General features: G+C 46.2%; 6 protein-coding genes across 6 annotated transcripts; 2 read left to right on the forward strand and 4 right to left on the reverse strand.

The window, feature by feature from the left end:
- Positions 1-214: 214 nt before the first annotated feature.
- On the reverse strand, positions 215-2,333 carry NUU61_001587 (uncharacterized protein; the record flags this gene model as incomplete). The annotated part of the gene is made up of 4 exons (XM_056652169.1): positions 215-470; positions 519-1,823; positions 1,879-2,086; positions 2,135-2,333. The coding sequence occupies 4 exons, from the start codon at positions 2,331-2,333 to the stop codon at positions 215-217; spliced, it is 1,968 nt and encodes a 655-aa protein (XP_056515098.1).
- Positions 2,334-4,055: 1,722 nt separating this feature from the next.
- NUU61_001588 (uncharacterized protein) lies at positions 4,056-6,107 on the forward strand (the record flags this gene model as incomplete). The annotated part of the gene is made up of 1 exon (XM_056652170.1): positions 4,056-6,107. One exon carries the CDS (start codon positions 4,056-4,058, stop codon positions 6,105-6,107), a length of 2,052 nt encoding a protein of 683 aa, XP_056515099.1.
- A 2,329-nt stretch (positions 6,108-8,436) lies between these two features.
- On the reverse strand, positions 8,437-10,117 carry NUU61_001589 (DUF2841 domain-containing protein; the record flags this gene model as incomplete). The annotated part of the gene is made up of 5 exons (XM_056652171.1): positions 8,437-9,020; positions 9,073-9,255; positions 9,319-9,714; positions 9,774-9,978; positions 10,037-10,117. Coding segments are annotated over 5 exons (1,449 nt in total), but the record flags the coding sequence as incomplete, so codon positions are not given.
- A 2,934-nt stretch (positions 10,118-13,051) lies between these two features.
- Positions 13,052-13,513, forward strand: NUU61_001590 (uncharacterized protein; the record flags this gene model as incomplete). Its single annotated transcript, XM_056652172.1, has 1 exon — positions 13,052-13,513. The coding sequence occupies one exon, from the start codon at positions 13,052-13,054 to the stop codon at positions 13,511-13,513; it is 462 nt and encodes a 153-aa protein (XP_056515101.1).
- A 2,049-nt stretch (positions 13,514-15,562) lies between these two features.
- On the reverse strand, positions 15,563-16,477 carry NUU61_001591 (uncharacterized protein; the record flags this gene model as incomplete). The annotated part of the gene is made up of 1 exon (XM_056652173.1): positions 15,563-16,477. The coding sequence occupies one exon, from the start codon at positions 16,475-16,477 to the stop codon at positions 15,563-15,565; it is 915 nt and encodes a 304-aa protein (XP_056515102.1).
- Positions 16,478-19,665: 3,188 nt separating this feature from the next.
- NUU61_001592 (GTP cyclohydrolase I) lies at positions 19,666-20,848 on the reverse strand (the record flags this gene model as incomplete). Its single annotated transcript, XM_056652174.1, has 4 exons — positions 19,666-19,968; positions 20,026-20,330; positions 20,390-20,526; positions 20,619-20,848. The coding sequence occupies 4 exons, from the start codon at positions 20,846-20,848 to the stop codon at positions 19,666-19,668; spliced, it is 975 nt and encodes a 324-aa protein (XP_056515103.1).
- Between the last annotated feature and the right edge of the window lie 1,854 nt (positions 20,849-22,702).

A 22,702-nucleotide genomic window follows, 5' to 3' on the forward strand; every position in this document is an offset into this window, starting at 1 on the left:
GACAATTGCGGACGGAAAGTGCCAAATCACTTAGAGTCTTGGTCTTAACCTAGGTGCCGTTAGCTGAGGATCTCTTCATCTGAGTGGTATTCAAACCGCAATTCATTCATGAGGCCATAGTGCTTAGTCTTGCTATCTATGGAGGTGCTACTGTTCACAATTCAGATATCGTAGATAATTCTCCATCTCAATTTTTGCACGTAAATGACTTCTGCTAGTAGATTTCATCAATTTCACCATTCCCTGATGTGCCCTTAAGCAGGCGCAATAGCCCCTTGGAGCCCTTGGGCAATTGTAGAATATCGACATCAGTACGCTCAATGGCAAATTCAGTTATGGTGGAGTCTTCATAGACTAGGTACTGCAGCAACGGTTCGGCAGCTTGACAGACTTCTCTTAAATAGTCACCCTGAGACCGATTTAAGATATCAACAAAGGCTTTCAAGCTGGTTTCGTTGATTTCTCGGATTCTGATTGTGATTAGCAATGAAATTTAATGGATCCCTTACATAACATACTTATTGTCGGAAATTCCTCCATTTGAAGCAATTTGACCGTTAAAAGGTTGAATAAAGCAGAGGATTGCGGGACCAAACGCATCAACAAATGTCTGGAAACGGCTTGCTAACAATCGGTGTCGTTTCATTGCCGCCCTTTTCCGTTTATACTCCACTGTATTAGAAGCCAGGGACGGGAATTCTCTGGTCATCATCCTATCCGTGACTTCTGCGAGAGCAATGCGGGTTGGGTTGCCCCTCCTGCCGGAATGAGTCACCATTTTGTCCGCAGCGTAAGGGATAATTCTCAGGTCTTCTGTCCCCTCATTGCCTCCACAGTCTCTGAAAAGCTCCAGAGTGTGATACCGCGCCAAGAAACAGTTGTAGACATTTTCTCCATTCAACTTTTCCAGTATATGGAGTCGATCGGCCACGGACGTGTCCGTAGAAATCTTTCGGGCATTGTTTGACCCCATCGACTTGGAAGCACAGACTGCTTCCCGAAGACATGCGAATGAATTTGAGTCCGCGATTTGAACCAAAATTGAGGTTAACATCTCATTCCATCGACCATCCAACTTGGAACACTGCAACTCGATTTCTTCTCGGAAAAAGACGCTCGGCGGAAGGAAGGAATCTTTCAACTGGCATCTTTCCATCTCTTCTGTCAAAGAGCTGACCCATCTGGCAGTGATTACCGTGTTCGCGCGTTTGGGTTTTTGGGCGTTATTGTCATTAACACTTTTTCTTTTGCGCGTCGTGCCACTCAAAGCTGCAGTACTCATTTGCTCCTCTACCAAAGCTATTGCGGCGTTGACATTCACCGCGCATGTGTCTTGGTAAATTATCGGCTCTCTGAGTGCTGTTGCTTGAAGAGAAAATGCACAGTTTTCTGCTGGAGGAGACATTTCATTCATGCTCCGAGGGCCCTCAAAGACCTGACAAAGTTCAGAGTCGAATAAATCCATCCATTGCGCAGGGTCAGTTGCCTGGGTGATAACTTGACTGTTCCCTGATTGGGTCGCACTGCAATGTACTATGTCCAAGCTATCAATTTCGGTCGAAAGGTTGAACGGGACGAAGCTGCTACACTCGCTCGTCAACGATGCCTCAGATGTGGCCGCTGGTAAGCGAGTGTCTTCACTGAAGCTGGCCTCGGAGCTTTGCCGGAAGGGCGGTAGTAGGCTTTGCTCATCCATTGTAGTCCTGTCTTGAACAGAAGCTGCAGTAACAGACGGTGGACTAGTAGGACGCGGTACTGAGCGCTCCCGCATAACGGCCTCATACTTTTGTCGCAGCTGAAGCCCACTTCCCTCGTCGAGGAATCTAAAGTGAAGCGTTAAGCAAATATCAGACTCTCATTTCTCTTACTAGAACAAACCCTAATTTGATCACAGATTTTCGAAAAAAATCTCGTTCTTGTGTCAGAAAGACAGTTGCAACGAGTGCGGTTATTGCAAAAGCGAGATTCCTTTCGGTCTTCCTTCCATTGTTACCGTATTCGATCAAGTCCTGGATTCCATTCCTTCTCGCTACGACTGCCCGATATTCCATGGTATTATAGTTGGTCATGACATCGGAAATTACCTCTGAATTTTGTGAGCGTAATATGGACCTTATATAAAGACGTGACAAACCTCTGGTTGATGAGGTTTTGATTCCTAATTCCTGAACACAAGCATTGATGCTGGTCACACCAAGCTGAGAGAGGTTCTTGAAACCATCAGGATATTTCGGACTGGCCCCGGCAACAGTGATAGCTTCTTGGATGAGATCCGCGGGCACATCCGGAATTCCAAAAAGTGTTCGGACTCTTTCGATTGCCGAGGCGTTCATTTCAAAGTGTGTTCAGAGTAAGGGAACAGAAATGGTTTACGTCGTGGGATTCTGAAAAGAAATAGAGTGGCAAAGAGCATCTTTAAACGGTCTATTTCTCCCTCACCGACATTTTGAAAGATACATGGACTCTATGGAACATTCATCTCGCGGGAACTTCGGACCTCCAACCTATAAGAGAATGGGAAGATTGGTCAATATCCAAGTCAGATTTCCTTTTATTGACCACCAGATAACGTGTTGGTCCGCACCACTCCTACCTCTTAAAGCACATTTCCAAGCACTGCTCTCTTCACTCTGCTGAATGCTAACTGTTGATTGATATCAGCGAATGACTTAGTTTTGCAAACCATTGTCAGGCCCTAGAAATACATCGCATTCATACTTGCTCTGTCACACAAGCTGGACTGCAGGCCTTCACCGCAACTTGGTGGTCATCCCGTTTCGGAATTATGGACATTGACTTGTCTTAATTACTATATCGAGGTCGGATCGACGGTTCGTTCGGCAGGCATGAAAAATATCTCTTGTGAGAAATTGATTGAACGTCGTTCATGTTCTAGTTACTGGCTGTCATCAATCCTCGAATCAAAGGTGGGGGGAGAGTTTGAGGGAGTCAACCAACACCAATCTTCATTAAAAACTTACCCCGCCAAAAGCCACATAATAATTGAAAGATGATTGGTCACAATTTATTTCTTCATCAAGCGTGCAATTGCGATCAAGAATATAGAGTAGCGCAGTAAGAAGGTTTGCCCCAAATATTCCCGATCTTCTCCATCCACATTCAGACATAGGGCAATTTTGAACACGGTTTCAGGTTGTCGCCTGTATCGTAATATCAAGCCATGCAGTTCGTGGTTTTTTATGGAAGTAGCGGCCAAAAGCGTCGCAGCAGACGACAAATCCGCACAAATTTTGGATTCATCCTGTGACGAACGGCCACCTGGACCAACTTTTGGTCTTTGCTAGCATTTATAACTTCAGACAAGGCTCGATCGTTCTTCTCTTGGCTGAGAAACGCGGCGGCTCGAAAAAACCCCCATCGTAGAGAGAACTTCGCGATCATATATACGCAGACGGGAAGGTGGCGGAATGATAGAGAGAGAGGTAATTTCCGCACAAAGACTTCGTCATGTTGGGCCCGGTGGATAGAAAACAAGACATCTGAAGTTTCGCTGAGCTTGTGTAAGGGAGAGGTTGCCATTCGCCTCTCTTGAAGCTCCTCGCGGATGCGTGCACGATGCCACGCTCTGGAAAGCTGGCGATCGAGAGAGAGCCTTCGTATCCAGCATTGTACCAATCTATCTAGAAAAGACCCCATGATCTTCAGAGGGGTTTTTGATTTGACTGGAATTTTGTGAGCAGTGCCTTTGACAAGTCACCAGCCCTTGGAAGATAAGGAAGGCCGAAAATTGCCACCGCCTGCTTAATCGGCAGACGGCAATCATTACCTTTCAATGTTTAACAAGTCTCCTTAGCTGCGGTGATCCAACGTGACGCCTTCCCTGTTCCCTCCCAAAATGGCAATTATCGGTTCGGAATTCTGTGAGTACCTCAGATCGTAAAGAGGGCCTGATACGCAAGTGCGGTCTAAGTCCAGGGAAAGATTGGGCAGAAGACCGACAAGCTCACCGGGTCAGTCTAAGGGTCAGTAAAAGGAAGTTTACTTAAATAAAGCAAGTGCAGACAGTCTTGCTTCTAAGATTCATTCCATTAAATATGTCCTACCAAAACAAGAACAGCACCGACAACCAGAAAGCCAGTGGCCAGCAACCAATGGTTATTGGGTTGTACGGCTTACCTGGCTCTGGGAAGACATTCATCTTGGATCATCTCAGACAAACCCTTGATCGTTCTCTCTTCACTTTGTACGAGGGGAGTGAGGTTATCTCCACTGTTACGCCAGGGGGGCTCAAAGCTTTCCAGCACCTGGAAGAGCATGAAAAAAATGCAAGGCGTCGAGAAGCCATTCTCCGCGTACGCAGTGAATGTTCGCACAGTTCCAAGACCGCCTTAGTTACCGGCCACTTCATGTTTTGGAAAGATGATGAGGATACCGGCCAGGTGGTCTGTACGGAAAGTGACCTCGCCACTTACACCCATATTTTGTACCTTGATACAGCTGTGGAGGTCATCATCAACCGCCGGCAGGAGGATGAGAAGAGATTCCGACCGACGACATCCATTGATCATCTGTCAAGATGGCAAAAATATGAGAGGGACCAGCTGCGTCGCTCGTGCTATCATCGCGAGATACTGTTCATAAATCTATCCAGCCATCTATCTGCCGCAGATAAGATTACCGACCTCGTGAAATCCTTTCATCTCCACACTGAAGAATACAACCGCTCATATGCTCTGAAGCTCCTGGATCAATTCATCTCGCATCAACTTGAACGGCCGGAGACCGTGCTTGTTCTGGATGCTGATAAAACTATCGCTGCAGCCGATGGAGGCGCGATGTTTTGGGAGCAATTGAATGATCCTGAGAAAACGTTTTCTAGAAAGAATCCTCTCCAAGATCTTTTCAGTGGCCCCCTCGGCTATTCTTACTCGTCGTTCAGTCAAGCTACGATGTTAAACGAAGAGGTAGCCGACAATGCACGTTTTGAAGAACTTTGCCAACATGTTGCATCCCGGATAACTCTTCATGCAGAGTTTAGTTCTCTTCTTGCAATGCTTCGAGCACACCGGCACATTTGTGCAATTGTCGTTACCTGTGGGATTGGACGCATTTGGGAGATTGTGCTCCAGAACGAGAATCTATCGGAGCTGGCGCAAGTCTTTGGTGGAGGGCGCATTGAGAACGGATTGATTATCACACCCAGCCTCAAGAAGGATCTTGTTCTCCGGCTTCGACAGACTTACAACGCTTACACGTGGTCTTTCGGTGATAGCCCTGTCGATTTGGAGATGATGCAAGAGGCAGATGAAGCCATTGTTGTGACGGGAGAACAGACGACCAGGAGCAAGTCCATGGATAAGAAGCTCGAAGATCGGATTGGTATAAATGGATTTCAGCCTCGCCAGGTTACTCTGCCGCATCACGCTTCCCCTCGCATCATCACCAAGCCGCTTCCTCTTGCCGATTTGACGGATCCGAAGTTTATCCAGTCCATTTTCACGCGACATAATCGTTATCGACGCATTGACATATCCCATGCAACAGAGAAAGCAACTGCTAAAGTACTCATGACCCCCATGCGTGACTCAACTATTTCTGGTCCACGACTGCGAGAAGCACACCAGGAGGTTGGTCGATATCTAGCCGTGGAGTATGTGACGGCTATTGTCGGCCTAGAATCATACCCCCTTCAACATGTTCAAGGCTATGTAACCAACGGTCATCGCCTCTTCCGTGAGAAGGAAACATTGATAGTCGCATTGATGCGTGGCGGAGAACCAATGGCGCTAGGAGTCAGTCAAGCATTCCCAAGTGCAATGTTCCTACACGCACAAAAAGTGAACGATATCTGCGTCAAATCTTTGAAGGGCATGGTCACTGTGATGCTCGTGGATTCCGTGATCAACACGGGCGACACAATCCTCGAATTTGTCCGTCACATCCGTAGCCTACATGCCTGCATTCGTATTGTGGTCGTTGCAGGAGTGGTTCAAGCAAGCTTGCTCCAGCGCAGCAGGGTGGCACAACAACTAGCTTCGTTTGAACAACTCTCTTTTGTTGCTTTACGTATTTCCGAAAACAGCTACACCGGGAAAGGCCCAACGGACACTGGAGCCAGACTATTCTGCACTGTTTCTTGGGAATAAGGAGGAAACTTTATGTCTGGCGGGGATAAGTTATTTATATTTTCCAAATTTCGGGTCAATGTTTTTCATACTTTAGTCAAATACTTCTCAAATAAAATTATACAAACATCTGCTTTGTGAACAGCTCATGATTGTCTGTTCTGCTGTACCTTTCCTACCGGTCTTAGGGTTTAAAGGCGTTGTGGCGAATATATAGCGATTTATATTCGAAATATCTAGTATGGTGGGCCACTCGCTTGTGGATTACGTTATATATAAATAAATATAAATTATTAATACCACTATAGTAGTAATAGTAAAAGATTTTCTATTGTTTTTATTTCTGTATTAAAACTAGGGTTCTAAGATTTATAGACTATATTAGCTGAAACCCTACTTTTGAGTTACTAGACTTGATAGTAGTATTTATAATTTAGGAGTTGTATATAGAGAAAGGGGGGTTATAGAGATAGAGAAGGGGTAAAGACAGACAGAGAGAGAGAGAGCGGAGAGGGACAGCGAGAAGAAAAAAGGAAAAGGTTAGCTAGGAACACCAGCGACCAATTAACCGCCCGATACTCTCTCGGTATCGGGCAGGGCCAATCATACAGCCGATACTAAGGCTCTATCTGCCTCTCTAGGAAATACCCGCTAAGACCACTAGACGTCTGGGCCGCACAGACATTTTTTGGGTGCGTTTTCCGACCGATACCGACAGAATTGCCGGGTAGAGGTCTTCGACCTTATTTACGCGAGGACTAATATGTATATACGTCTTCGTGGTTGCACCGAGTAAATTAGAAAATTTCGATCACACCTAAAGAAAAAGTATTTTTAATATTAAGAAACCTGGCAGGTCTCTTTAATAGGACTTTTTATTGAAATTTGATAAGGGTTTTGCACACTCATCAATAGTCTCTTTAGATATAATCTAAGTTAAACCGATTCTTGCTTTTAGAGTCACTGGAATCAGAATTCTCAAAGAACTATTATATTAGAACCAGAACTATCTATTTAATATTTTGTATCCCGGCCTAAATATCAAATTGCCACATATCAGAAGGTATATACGCCTTAGCGTAGAAATACAGATTAGTCTCGATATACCGTCGCCCGATATAATTAGCAAAAGATCCACCGGTTAATTAGTGCAATTAGAAGGCCGTTTATTGCTACACTTTATAAGGTGTTACCTCTCTGAGCTAAGCGTCCTCGACACCTAAAATAGATATATAAGCCAACGAGGGCGTCAGTGGCTGGGGAGTCTCAAGAAGTAGCACTCAAAGAAGTAGTCCTTAAAGGGGGAGAACACAAGAGAGCTCTATAGTTTTCAATAGCTCATAATACTTTCTGTTATTTCAACCAAATTTATCACTCTGGACTATTTCGGAATCAGATTATCTCACTCGTGGGAAGGGATAAAAAGTCAAGGATGGGGTGCACGATATATCTACTCAACAAGACTTTTACCTAATATTTATCGATAAGCAGACTCAAATTCTACTGTCACTAACGATATATATATAGCCGTATTTGTTATCGTGAAGTTAGAGAGGGGGTCGACAGGCTGTTTCTCCTTTCAGAGTTTGAGTGGGCCTGGAAAGTGGTTCACTGGGGATATTATCGATGCCTGTCTCTCGTGTTGGAAGGTAAATTAGAGTTCACAGAAGAAATAAAAACATTAAACATAGTGCTGATATATACAATACAATATTTCGCGTTTTGCTAGGAGATCAGGGAAATAGATGTCACGACCTCCTTAACAAATACCAGTCTAGAGACAATATCACTATTTAAATAGTATCCAAAAGCACTTACCAACTACCCTTTGTTCGATCTCATTCCCGTGGAATCCCCAATCTAGCTGTTTCTATCTAATGTTGCTGTTATCCTAGGATTGAATCGGATAGAGCAGCGTGGGTTCAGAAGAGAAAGCTCCGCTAACAACACGATAAAAGGTCATACAGGAAATTATGCGTGAATGGTGGTTTTCCTGGAAAGGCGTCAGGGTGTCAAACACATTGACAATAACGTTATAGGGTTAATTATAACCATCAGGTCGTGTATAGTCGTGAAGAAAAGAAATAAACACCCATTGCCGTTGGTAAATATTCATGTCGTTGTAACCGGCCTGTTTAATCAGGTCTAGCCTGTCCCTTGGACTTCCATTTTTCTTTAGTATTTTTTCTTTTTTCTATTTGATTTCTTTGTTTCGTTCCGTTTCTATTTCGGGCGGGATGGGCCAATGGCAGTCCGGAAAGGTGGCCCAGGGATCGCCCATGAATCCAGTGCGGAAGGGGGGCAGGGCTCTTTAACTCAGGGGGCCCATAGTGGATTGGGCATGGGGGTGCTAAATACCGTGCGCCTGAGCAGGCAAAGTCACGGGCATGTGGTAAGACATGGAAGAGGGGACCACTGGCGGGCTGGTTGTTGGGACACTGTAATCGACACGACTGAAGATGTTATGGCGGAAGGCCGGGGTCCAGGGGTCGTACTGGCCGGTAGCTTCTGTGAGCTGGTGGTTCGGTGTGGAGATCCAGAAGGCGTTGTGGGCTGGGTAGTCGAAGACCGAGATGTTGTGCGGGCTGATCATCTTGGTGCCCACGGGTATGCTAAGCATGGGCTGCGAGCAGGAGTCTGTGTAGTGCGGGGGCATGGCGTAGTAAGGCTGGTCCTGACAGCCGGTGCCATCAAAGCCGAGCGACTCTAGCTGCAAGAGGCTACCCGGAAGAGAGCGACCAGATGTCACCGGCTTGAGGGTGTCGATGGGCGTGGTACGTGGTGCAGAAACTTGCTTGACTGAGGTTGGCGTCAAGGGTCCCTGTTCGATATGGTAGGACTTTTTGGTTGCCAGGGTTACATCGGAGGACTCCTCGTCTTCATCATCCTTGGAGCTAGGTCCGCGTTTCATAACATAGACCACCTTGTTGGCATCTGCGGTGTGTTAGTTCATGAACAAAGTTTTTGGGTTTCGGAGTGCACATACCAACTTCGCCTCGCTCGAATCGTTCCTCCATCTCTCGCACCCGGAGGATCTCGTAGATGATTTCTACATTGGATGGGTGCTTCAGACTCCGCTTGGTGTCGCCAGCGACTTCCTTCAACTTGTCCGCGGTGATCCCTTGGCTGCCAAGCTTACGCACGATGTGAAGCAGGAGTTCAATACGGGCTTTTTTGCGAAAGAGGTTGAGGTCAGCAGGAATCTCTTAAAACAATGAGAGAAGAAACATACACTCTGTCCGCAAGTGGTCAGGCTCCTTGTGCATCACACCCAGCGGCCACCACTCAGGCTTGGTCTTCTCAGGGTCACCGGTCGCGCCAGGGGCCGAGCCATCCGAGGGCTTGCGTCCGTTGTAAGGGTGTCGGGTCTGCTTGCGCGGCTCGACGAACCGGATGAAAGCCTTAGCGACTATGCGGCAGTTGAGCTGTCGGAAGTGCTTGAGGGCGCCCTTATAGTACGAGAGCAACTTCTGGGTATCACCAATGCGGAGGGGAGCCATGTTAGTCGACCCATGTGAGTAGTCATCACCGTCAAAAGATTGCTTGCTCAAGCTTTCCTTGGAGACAGAAGAACTAGGGGCATTCCCCTGGCGACGTCGCACTCGACGGGGCGAGGACTCTAGTGTGGCTGATTGGTGAGTGTTAGCGAGAACTGCACATCTAAAAATTTGACTAGGCTAAACATACGGCTTGTAAACGACTGGTAGTAGCTACTCGTCTCACCCAGAATCTCCAGGAAGTGATGGCGTACGTCGGGTGTGAAGACCGTCGAGTTTTGCTCTTTGATTGAAGGCGACTCTTCTACCTGGAGGACGCCTTCGTCATCCAGGTAGACCATGGCATAGTGTGCGAAAGGCAGGCGTAGAGATGAACGCGTGGGAGCTATCATAGGCTAGCAAATGTTAGCTTGAATGAACCACCAGCTGTGAGCTTCTCAGTCATAGGTTCACCGGAGTAACGTCCCACCTGGATGGTATCTCATTGAGAGCCGAGGCTGAGCGTTTCATGGCGCTAGTTCCAACGTGGTCTTGCTGTAAACCACGTTAGGATACCGCGAAGGCATGCCCAATACTAGTCACAGGACAGTATAGGTGAATAGGAGACCTAGTTCGTCTCGAAGTCGGTTTTCAGTTTCAATCAGAAAGCCTTCTCAAGCAAGAAAGCAAGAAGAACAAAATCAAGATACTATCGAGATCGGAATCTGGAGAGGCACGAAGAAACGCAGAAGCATCTGTTAAGAGACTGGAGTCGTCCGTTTTATATAGTAGCACGTTGAGGGCCTAGAAAAGCGTGGCGCAAATCCTGGCGACTTGTAGTCAGTCTCATGCTCTTATTTCTTGTCTTCCGGGATAATTCAATGCAAGCGGCATTAATCCACTCCGAAAAGTCGGTAGCGGGAAACCGGCCCGCCCCAAAGGCGGGGGAAGCCTTCCCTGCGTTCCCCGCGAGGTGTAGGGCAAACGAAGGTAATCCCGCGCACGGCATCAACCAAGCTCTTACCGACATAGCCGGCTGTAAAGAAAAGGGGGGCTCACACAAGGATCTACTTACGGGACTCGAGGACAGCGATGCAGAATGCAGTTTGTAGTGATTTCGGGGATTCGAGTGAGAACTGTAGGATGGGCTGCCGATAACCGATGGAATAGAGGGAGGAACGTGGTCGAATTAGTGGTTCTTTTTGAAGTCCAGCTTGTAGATATTGGACAGTAGTGACACAGGCCGGGTTGGACTGGTTGTATACACGATACGGTGCGACACGCAGAGAGCCGAAGATAGGTGGGTCGAAATAGGACGGGAAGGATGAAATAACCAGGGACGGGGGGAAGGGTCTTTAAAATAACTTCATAATGAGAACCGGGTAGTTAAATAATCCTAAAGTTATGTTGGTTCTTCTGTGTATTTAGGATTATTGAGGAGCCTCCAGATTACTTAGGGCTTTTCCTGCATCGTTACGGGTTGTATTCCGCCAGGGAGACAATTACATGCGACTGGATAAAGTACCCTTACACAGACACCACAGTTTAGCACTAGCGCGGCGCCGAGCTTATTTAACAGCCAATGGATTTAGTAGCTCAACCGCGAGTCTAGTTTAGCGTTTACCGTTTTCTAAAGTCTCCTATCAGCATAATATAATCGCTACGATTGGCTGGAGAGGATCGGGCTAGGGATGGTTTGTGTTACGGAATCAGAAGTACAATTTTGGGTATTAGCGCTAGGCTGTGTCTAGGCCATATATTATGCGACACTCCACCCTCTCCTTATTTATGACTCTGTCCATCCTATCCATCCTGTCTATCCCTGTCCCTATCCATCCTATCCACTCTGCCCAACCCTGTCCACTCTGTCCACTGTCAATATATCCCAAACCCGCGACCACTGGACAAGCCTTCACCCCACACCCGAGCGACGAACACAATTAGGCAAAACGAGTTGGTCAGATACATTCAAGAATGGAGTAACACTTGGCTTCTCCGTCCGTTGCTCCTATCCATTCCCAATCAGTATGAGGTCTAAGCCACTTCAATACATTGAAAGTTAAAATACAATCTTATATTATTGGACGTAGGTTCTTTAACAGGTAAAGCTGTGATGACGCAGGGAAACGACCAAGTAATGGAGGGGTGATAGGAGTAACCCTACGCTCCAGAATGATCAGCATCGGACCAGTCACTTGAAGAACAGCTTGGTAGTCACGGGATATAGGGGCGACAGAGCGGGGAAAGATAATGCGAACCCCGTCAAGACTAGCCCCATTAGCTGGATGGCAGTGCAGATGGGACGGATGGCAGTGTGAAGCTCTTAAGCAATTGTGTAGAATACGTTTCACTAACATAGGTAAGGCTGCAACTCGGTACATTAACTGCTATTCCTAGGATATATTTTTAGGATATATTAAACTCATGTTCTGGCCTAGTTGGCTACAGGCGGCGTCAGATTTTCACGTTGGGCGAGGAAAGGCTGCCCAATCCACCTCTCATATAGTGTGTTCGCCAGTCGTTTCGAAGGTTCTCAAGCGTCTACGATGCCTACCTGTTGGGTAATGGTATTACCTCATGTACAGATCGGTAGCTCGTGAAAGTTGAGACAGATCATGTCTCCTTAATTTCCCGCGCAGGGGCCCCAGAACCTTAGGCGATAGACCAATCGCCCACCCACAAAGGCATATAAGGCTGTGGTATCCCCCGTCTGACCCTGCTAGAAGAGCACACTGCGGCATCGCAAAACGAGAACACTTGCCAGTCAAACAACCCACCACTTTTATCCGAAGAACCAGTGAAAGTTAGTTATGGCTTGAGATATTTGATAGTTTTAGGAAACTAATATTTCAGTAGATGTGTGAGTGGCACGTCAAGTACTACCAAGGCTGCGGGTGCCCTTACCGTGTCGACAAGGGTCGTTCGTGTGAACGAGGCAACTGTTGAACAACTACGACCGAGGTCCAGCAAGCTTGGACGATTGTCTGGGTGCAAGGCAAATGCGCACAGCACTCATATCTCAGTCCATCCAGCTCGGAAAACAGTTTTCCTTAATTCTGGCAATTTACTACGAGAGGTAACTGTCATTCACCAAGGGGCAGTTGATGGAGTCCATCAAGCGGAACAATGAGTTCGGATGATACTAGAGTGGTGTCTATCATGTATTTAGTGCACTCCGCATGGCAACATATACGCGACCATATGTGTTTTCCTAAAATAACAGTAAACGTTACGCTTGATAGTACGGGCTTACAATACAACCCCTTGGTTTATCACGTAAGTCGCATTTATACTCTGTCTCAGGTATAACTTTCTAGTTTCGGACTAGCATCATTTTGCCTAATTGCAGAAATAAGAAGGATCGTTTCGAAGCGTCTCTCCTAGAGTCAAGCACAATTTCTCATCCCTTTCCAGAACTTGCCATTTTCTCGAAATCTGTTCAATACATCCTATTTGCTCCGATCATATACCTGCAATTGCGTATTACTCATGGCCAACCTCTTCGATATACGGAAAGAGATCTTCGGAAGCGACGACACTAAAAGAATTGTCATTAAAGTGAATACCAATATTCTTGATTCCCAGGACTATCGTGCCTCGGCAAACGGCGTTGCTAGCGAAATATTTCCCGAGTGGGAACGCGACTCTCGGGTTCACTTCCTTGCTATTGATGTGTGGAGTGAGCGAACCTTTATGGTTATTGACATCAACCATCACGATTACGACTTTCACACGGCGCACAAAACAAAGGCCATTCTTCCAGTCTATGTGCTCCAGCAGCGTAGGAGAAACCGTCCCTGGACTCTTATAAGGTGGCCTCAAGAGGATGGGCCCCTTGCTGCGAGCCTAGCCGATCTTCACAATGTCAATGGGTTTGATACCCTGACGCCTTTCCTGGAAAACCATAATTCGCGCATCGTACACGCCAATCCCCGCGAATTTTATGTGTGAGCATATATCGCGTTGTTGGCCGAGCTTTCTCGTCTGAAACCTCGCTGCTCCATCCAATTCAATTCCATGGGTAACAGCAACATTAGATCGAAGAGGCTAGAGCTTTGGGGAATCCGCCGATATAATATTGGATAAAGGAGATTTAATCGGTGCTTTTGGATACCAATTGAATACCGAAATTTGTGTGTCTGGTATTTGGTCTTGCTTAGCAGGTCGCCACGTTCAGTTCCCTATCCAAGGGGGAGGGGGTCACAGTCTAGGGTTGATGATTAGACTGGAGCAACTTTTTGTTATCGTACGAAGGTATATTTGAGAATATTTGAATTTGGATCACTTTCTTTCCCTATATTAAATTCGAGAATCGTACGACCACTCGAGAAGGTAGGAGAGAGGATTGAAAATCAGTTCATAATCAAAGGTACATGTGACATCTCCTTGGCTTTTTTCTGGTGCCTTGTCCTTCACCCGCCCGCTATGCAACGACTGCAGAAGAAAATTCCTTCGGAATGAAAGAATGAAATTGCGGCATTCCTTAACAACCTACTCCGCCCCGACACGATCCTGCCAAAGATTGAAGCGGAGATTTTTCCATTTCCCGACGACGGTTTCACTAAACAGTTACCCGAGGACTTTCTCGTTCGAGGGCAACTATGGAGTCAGCGATATTACCCAGAGTACTTATTGGATGAAGCCCTGAACGAGGACGACAGACCGGCCATCGAGGGCCTGTCTGCAGTAATCTCCAGGAGACACCGGTGTCTCTGGCTTGGAGTGCGAATCGCAACGGTTTGTGACCCCCCATTCAGCCAGAGATAGGAATCCCTTCATCTCTATGATTGATATCACACAAGTAGAATAGTAAGCTAACATGAATGATGGTTTAACCGTTGGATGACGTACGGCCACAACCCTCCCCGGTTTGAGCTAACTCAGCTCGCCCGTGAATTTGCACCCCTTGCGACGAAGTGCAGAGATGTAATCGACAAGTCTCAGGAATAGGATATAGCAACGAGAATTCAATGGTCTCCACTAAATACACGAGAGCTTGGAGACTCTTGATAGTTGAGAAGATTACAACAAACAACCAACCGTGACCGTAGCAATAATAGTCCACAAGCTACGCCGTCTTATATTGCATTTAGGAGTAAATTAGATTAGGCAATTTTGACCACAATTTGTCTATTGTTGGGGCGCTCCCTCTTCTACCCTAACGGCGAGATACGGGTATTATGCTCGAACTTCATCCACCCTAGGCCAAGGTTCTTGCACTTAACTGGATAGTGTCCAAGAGTTCACAGTATGCACCGTCCTGGCTGGATAGGTCAATCTGGTCAGAGATCTACATATGATCAATCACAACTAGGAAAAGAGAGCTCGAAGCTTCTTTGCAAAAGATACTAGATAGACGCACGATAAATGGATAATTTTTTTGGAATAGTCTTAGAAGACAATTGCACATCATTCCATGAACACATGTTGAGGTTTACATTTGCATCCCCTTTTTACGTGTTTGTCCCGGCTCCCCTTTCTAGTATATAGACGCTTGCAAAAGGGACATTCCACTCTATCTTTGCCCGACTTCTCACGCTGGTGGCGAAGCAGATGGCGAAAAGTCGAGAACGCTCTACCGTTGCATCCGTGCTCCCAGCATTCTGGTTTACATCGCGAAGTGTTTGTTTGTTTCCTGTGCAGCTGGGTCTCATGTAAAGCACCTTCCGTTGTTGGTAGAGAACTTTGATTGGGCAGGGCCGTGGAGTATTGAGCACTAATAGGCACATCGTTGATGACGGGGTACCTTGAGCTAAATTCATCTGCTAGAAGTCAATCTTAACTCCGAAACGAACCCATAGAACATGTTTACCTTTTGGAATTGGTAGCTGTATTCCAATAGGGTTGTTTTGTTGAGGATCTGGTTCAACAGACGACGTAGTCGCCAGCCACGACTGTGATGATGTCCTATTCGGGACAGCTCCACCTCTCGAGTTCGTCGTAGAAGTACTGTTTCCAGAGCCTCATTGGTCAGTGTTCCTTTTATAATTTAGAGAGGACTTACTTGTTACTCTGCGTTTTAATTAGACCTGCGGGACTGTGTCCATCGAGCGGGCGCCCATCAGGTTTGAACTGGCCATAGAAGAAAGCTGGGTCGTAGTCTGCGCACATTGGATCAAGGCTAGCAACATAGCGGTGGCGACCACCCCGCTTGCTGTGTGACGTGTAGTGGTCCTTGAGGGTATCTGTGCGTGTGAAGGTGCGGTGGCACCCAGGGACCCTGCAGATGTAAGGCCTTTCCTTGGAGTGGCGCGTCATATGGCGCGTCAGGTTGCCTTTATACTTGAAGGACCACCTACACCCGGGCTCATTGCACTTGAACTGTGTCTGCTTCATGATAGATTGTGCGTTCTCGAGCCGCGTCTTGGGGCTTTTGCGCGAGGCTTGGTGGTGAGACCGCTGCAGAGAATTATCGCTATTCACTGGAGAGACCGGAAATCCCTCGTTATACTCTTGCCGTCCGCCGGAAGACTGAGTAAAGATGTTGCCAATCTCAGAGTGTTTTCCCAAAGAGGAGATAGGAGCCGAGGGTTTTTTCGGCTTCAAGGTGCGAAGGCTCGTATGGAACTGAGAGTGGGAGGAAGACAAAGACACTGGGGCCTGAGGGAAGGAATTTAAAAGGGTGATGCCATGCGGAGCCATGGATCTGTTCGATGGCATCAACGGAAGCATATCGGACATTGACACCGAGTTAGAGACCCCCTCCGGCAGGTAAGAGGTTGGTTGAAACAAGAAAGGATTGGGGGCGGGTTCAAGTGGATAGCCCGTCTTCGGAGAGCTCTGGTTGTACTGCAGCATAGACGCCTGATGGGGGTAATGATTGGATGCATAATTATAGGTCATGTCGTTGGAGACCTGGAGGTGATTGGCAAAGGTAGACTGGTCGAAGTCTATGTTGTCGAGTGGTAGAGCCATGCGGTCACTTGATGTCAGATGCGTTGTCTGAGGCGTTGCACCGCGAAATTGCGGATAATTGTCTTCCATCTGCAGACTATGGGAGAAGCGGAGCTAGTGGATTCTCGCTACAGGGAATGGTAGCAGTCGGTGATAATGAGTCCAAAGGGGAGAGACTTGAGGATATCGAGCGGCTTTTTATTGGCATGTAGGATGCTCGAGTGTGGCATCAGGGGGAAGCACAAAAGTGGAGATATCAGCTGATATTTACGATATTACTGAGGGCTAATTTGCCAACAGTGAACGTCTCTAGCCCTATGAGTAAAGCTGGGCTAGTAGAAATGGTCAAATATATTCTGGTGGAGTTCAGTACTAGAAAGAACAATCTAGGTGAGTCCCTTGACAGAGTTTGCCACTAGCCGCGACCCCTGCCACGACCAACAAAACGATTTTAGCAAAACCCCAAGACAGTGGGTTGGGTTAACATTATGCGGTAGGTAAAAGAGCGATCCGAAATACGACCCCGGGAACATTGACGTGGTGGTCGATCGCGGAGGAACCTCGTTCTTGGACTCGGCCCCACTATCCGCACCAACGTACAACCCCTGTATGTACTAATTTCGAAGATCAAGCGCTCACGAGTCTAGAACAGATTCTATGAGGCGCGAATAAAATATTGTCGTAATATTTTGTAATATTTCATCATATTACTAAAGGAATTAGAAAACGGCGACGTATGGGCTAGCTTGCTGGAAATCCCCTGTCCAATTTTGGAACAAAGTTCAGGCCCCCTCTAGGTGGCGTCACGCTGGCTATGCTGTAATTATGCCCATCTTGAGCTTATGAAATCCGAGCGAAGGTTTGCTGCTGTCTTTCGATTCTCGACTTCTATACCCTCTATCCTATATCAGTCATTGAAGAATAATAGTCTTCTATGATGCTGAACTGTCCCATTGCCTCAATAGTCAATGTTGGCCGTCCTCACCCATGAGTTACTCACGGTGTTTCAAGATTCTGACCTGTATGTCATCGATGCCTCAGCTCTCGATGATTTGATTATCATATTGCTGATGTCGTGATTTTTCCAATGTCAAGATGCTTTGACAGGGGTGATCAGATCAAGACACTTGATTCAGCCATCCACATATGTGAGATTCTATAGTGATATAGTCCCTCATTGGCCATAATCTGCTCGACCATCCAGGGCCTCATAGACCTCTCATATGTGATGGAGACCGTGATATCCAGCAGAAGTATCCACCGCATCCTGAATTAATCGCCTATACTAAGCATGCTTAAGCATCAGTGGCTATCTTTTTCTTTTGGGTGAAATTCTACATTCAAATTATAGCAAGATCGGAAGGCGATGCCTTGAACTATATACCGCTTGTTGTTCTGTTGTCCACAACTTTCCGCGATAGGCGCATATCCATGTGGTAATAGAGCTTCTGTAAATCACGAAGAAGTTTAGTCGTATATGATCTCGTATATGATCCACCGCGAAACTTGCATACTAGTTGGCTTCTTGTGTGCGCTCATGGAATAGGTATAACAAATACACGGTGTAGCCATAGCTACTGAGGCAGAATGAGGTTACAAACCGGTGCGATTCGCACTCCCAGCCCAAGACACCGGTACCTCTAAGATATTATACAGAAGGATCCTCAGCCACTAGCTAGGCATCCTCGGTTAGGGCTCCCAAAAAGCTCTGGGTAGTAGAGATGACTGCGTACTTGTCTTCGAATCAAGCAATCCTCGGGTAAACGTTAGGCGGTTCCATCGTCGAGCAGCGGGAATGATTCATACTGGATGTTCAAGATCATGGTGTCAGGATGATACAGATTATTGATGAAGATCACAATTTCCGTATATGGAATCAGTGTTTGCCAACTTACGGGCATCGAGGTCACCTATGTTGCTGTGGTTAAGTTTGTACAGTCACAATGCAAACGGAAGGAAACGAGCGGACCAAGAGAAACTTGGGAGGCAAAGGAAGAAAGAGACAGAGTTGATAATACTAAAGTTGTAAAAGTGAAGCTATGTACGTAAAAGCGGAACCGCCAGGCTGTGACCACCTAAAAACCATCTAACTACCAACAATAGAAATACTCGGGAAGGTAAGACAAAGCATCAATGGTATAAGTGAATCCTGGTAAACTGCACAAGACATGAAGGGATACGAGGATGGGCCAGGGAGATCACAGGGCCCATAGACAGGGAGAAAACTAGCGATGCGTGAAATACTAAATATATGGAAAGTAGATTGGATGGAAGGGGAGAAGGGGTGGAGGAATCGGCTTACGAGAAATACCCCCGTACTCGTCTATTGGTGTATTATTCTGCTAGCCTTTGCCTAACTCAAGATGCTCCATTAGTTTGCCAATGATCACGTACTCTTGCGGCATGATACTAGCTTGGTAATGCTGGAAATAACTTATCACGAGCTGTAGCGCCCGCCGAGCCTCACCCCGAGTAGGTAACCCGGGAGGGTTTACTGGTGGGACAATGGGGAAGAGTGATTTGATCGCTATATAGGCTAAACCCTTTCCAACATCTGAATCAACGTCGTTATGGCCTACATATTATGAAGTACATTTCTTTTTGTGTCGATGGCAAATACCTGCTTGGATGATGGGCCTAAGGTGTTAGAACAACTACTATTCTGGCCACAAGCAGGCAGCGGGATAGGAGGACGGTTGTAGATGATATTCCTCGCTACTTTTGCCGCGACGCCTCCCCCCATACAGACTGAAATACGAAGGAGGCATGGGTGCTTTCGGAATCATCCTACCGGCATAAGGCCTCTTCCACGGAAGACATTTTCTTTAACTTGGGTGCGTAGGAACGAACGAAAACAGCTCAAATACTCAACCTGCATCTTCGATGGTGGCCAAGGGGTGGCGCGGAAGACGATTTTGTTCATGAACTAGCTCGCTACTCTTGGCGATTCAGAGGCCAAAGCACGAGCTCGCAACCCAGGAAAGTCAGCTCCGGGGCATATGCGAAAACCGGCTATTGAACCACTTCTCCGTCTCATCAAGACTGTCAAAGATTAAATCTTCAGTATCGAGGAGAAACCCCGCAACAAAACCCTCCAAGAAGAAACCCGAAATTCTGTATCGGATCGTTCCAAATAATCAAGCACGCCGGCAACCTTTTCGACCGCAGAAATGTCCTCTAATGGATCGATCGATATCGAGTTGCCACGATCATCCCCGGTTCAAAAGTGTCAAGAACTCTTCCCGGGATTTGGCACACGTGCGCATGCAGCCCAGCATACAGCTAGTGGTGGTGTTGCTGCTGACCTTCTGCACACCTCGCATGACCATGCATAGATGCGCGGATTCCATGACGACACCAACACCGCGAGGATTGAGGACCTCGGAGATCGCCAGGGCAACTTGCTTGGTCAGACGCTCCTGAAGCTGGAGTCTGCGAGAGAACACCTCCGCCAGACGAGCCAATTTGGATAGTCCAAGCACTCGGCGATCCGGAATGTAACCGATATGCATCTGCCCTACATGGTCAGAATGATTCGATGGCAAAATGTACGGCGCAGCGAGCTATACCTTTCCGCCGAAGGGGACCATGTGATGTTCGCACAGGGAGAAAACATCAATATGCTTGACAATGACTAATTCGTCATGGTCCTCGTGGAAAACCGCCCCATTCACCAAGTCCCGAACGTTCTCCTCGTAACCTTTTGAGAAGAAAAGCATGGCCTTGGCGTATCTCTCAGGGGTTCCAAGAAGACCGTCTCTTTCCGGGTCCTCGCCGACACATTCCAGGATCGTCTGCACGGCGCCCGCCAGCTTTTGGAGCCGATTCTCGGTCTCCTCGAGTGTCGATTCCAATCGCTGTCGGGTTCCAGGGCCTGGGTGGCAACTTTGGTTTAGAAAATAAAGAGAAAAGCAAGAAGGGCGTGGGTCTTACAAGGCCAACTGAGTCCGTCAAAGTCGATCGGAGGGTTCAATATGTAGGGACTGGCGGGTCGGCTCACGGTCGCGGGAAGCGTCAATGGGCCTTCATCTCCGGGGTCGCGGGGCTGGGCATTTAATATAGACTGGCCACTGCAAATGAAGTGTCAGATCGTCGCTATGAGAAAAAAAGGGGGGGGGGTGGGAGGGAAGTGACCATGTTGAATTCTGTGTAGAAAACATACCGCGCGGCCACCGGGCTGCGAACTGCTAGAGTTTCGCTGATATCAACGTGACCAGATTCTGCCACGGGGAAGTCGAACTTAATAGGGATGAGGGGCGCAAGAGAAAATCGAATAGAGGAATTAAGACTCTCGCGTTCGTGAGTTCCCCCAGGAGCATATAACGGATTGCTGCCGTTCAGCATATAGGAGGGGATCGCCGACGGTTTCGGGTCAGGTGGAGAGCCAGACATGATGAGATGGGCCCAAGGGCAATGAAATGAACCCCTGTCAGGGCTGTAGAGCTCAGGGCTCCAGAAATGTCGAACTTCCAAAATCCCAAAAGACAGGTGATAAGAAGAGAAGCAAGTGAACATTGAACTTGTCTTCCACTTCTAGTTATTTTAGGCTGTCTTTGACTAATTGGCCCGCCTTTCTTCCCACTAACGGTTTCATTATTTCATTGTTTCATGTTTTCTAATGCTATTTAATATTATTTTAAGTAGTATTCAATCAGTATTTTTTAGTATGTCTGCATGTTTGGCTGGTGGGGGTGGCAAAATAGCAAATGGCGGTGCCTGTTCAACTGGCTTCGGGATAGGCCTGCAACAACTCGTTCGTATCGTGCTCGCTTTTGCTGTCTCTTCATTTGCCGCTCGTCCATCAACTATACTCTGCGCTAGTAGCGCTGGATGCCGAAAAAAAAAAAAAAAAAAAAAAAAAGGTAGGTGCTTTTATTGATCTAGTCTTGTCTTTTTTTGAGTAGATCATTGAGTGAAAAAGCAGCTTGTTATTGAACAACTGTTTTCTGGTGGCCTTGGCTTCACATCTTGGTCCGTCTCCGCCAACCCCACCTTTGAGTACCATTTTCGGAAGTGGCTCTCTTATTTGATTATATCTCTTCCTTCTCGAAGCCTGTAAGTTAGTTTCCTGGGTGGGCATGACTAAGGGCTTCCGAGAGCCATGATGTAATCAGTAAGCGAGCAGGAGGTATTGATAGGGACACCCTAACTTTTTCGCTATTGGCACCCCAAAACGCATATATCATCTCTTTTGACATAATCTTTTTCCTCGATTTATTTCTAATTATATGACAATTTTTTAACCACAACACTAATCACATGATATTTTTAACTTATAACTATTTCAAGTGGTTAAAGCATTTATTTAGAAATAATATATTCATTATATTATTAGTCTATTTTTTTATGTTTTATGTTTTATTTTTAATTATTTTTACCCCTTCTATATCTATAGAAATAATACAATCTCTTCAACGCAAGAAATAATCACATGACCTATATAACCTTAAAAGTACACTAGTGGTCTATCTCGGTTCTTGTACTTCAGCTCGCGGAGTAGACTTTATATTTATATTTTATAAGCCCCGATTACAATATATATATATATATATATATATATATAATTCTCGTTACTTATTAGAAATTAGAGTATTGATTATATATCTAGCATAGCTGCACTAATAAAAATCCTATAAATATGATTATAAAATATAAATTAAGAAATAATGGAAGATAATTTGCTTATATAAGCGTTTTAGGGTGCCAATGGCGAAAAAGTTGGGGTGTCCCTATCAATACCCGCGAGCGGGCCACCCCAAAACACATAGTAAATATCATTGTCTATCTCATCAACAAAATATTGGTTCTCTTTGGTATTGAGAGTAGAGTTATATCAGGACCTTCATAGAATTATATTTGGGTCTTAGATAAATTAAATGATTTTCTACCGAAATTACAAAAAAAAATACACTATAATTTTGACAATATCTAAAGATATATATATATCTCCCCAACCACTATATTAATAAGGCTTAGACTGATGCAGTATAATAGGATGATTGCATATAATAGAATTATATAGTTAAATATAATTCTTAAATGATAAATATCGAGATTCGAGGTTGTATTTTATCGCATTTACTATGTGTTTTGGGGTGGCCCGCTCGCTTACCGAATACGTTAGTTAACAGACAGATGCCTAAATTGAATCCTCCGTTAGGTCGCGAATTCTTTCTCACAGGGGGTTAGGGGATGTGAGGTGAAGGTGCTGTAGGGTCACATATACGTCTTATGGATCAAACCAGA

The sequence above is a fragment of the Penicillium alfredii genome (assembly GCF_028826965.1).
Source record: "Penicillium alfredii strain IBT 34128 chromosome Unknown utg000003l_segment0_segment0, whole genome shotgun sequence".
Lineage (NCBI taxonomy): Eukaryota > Fungi > Ascomycota > Eurotiomycetes > Eurotiales > Aspergillaceae > Penicillium > Penicillium alfredii.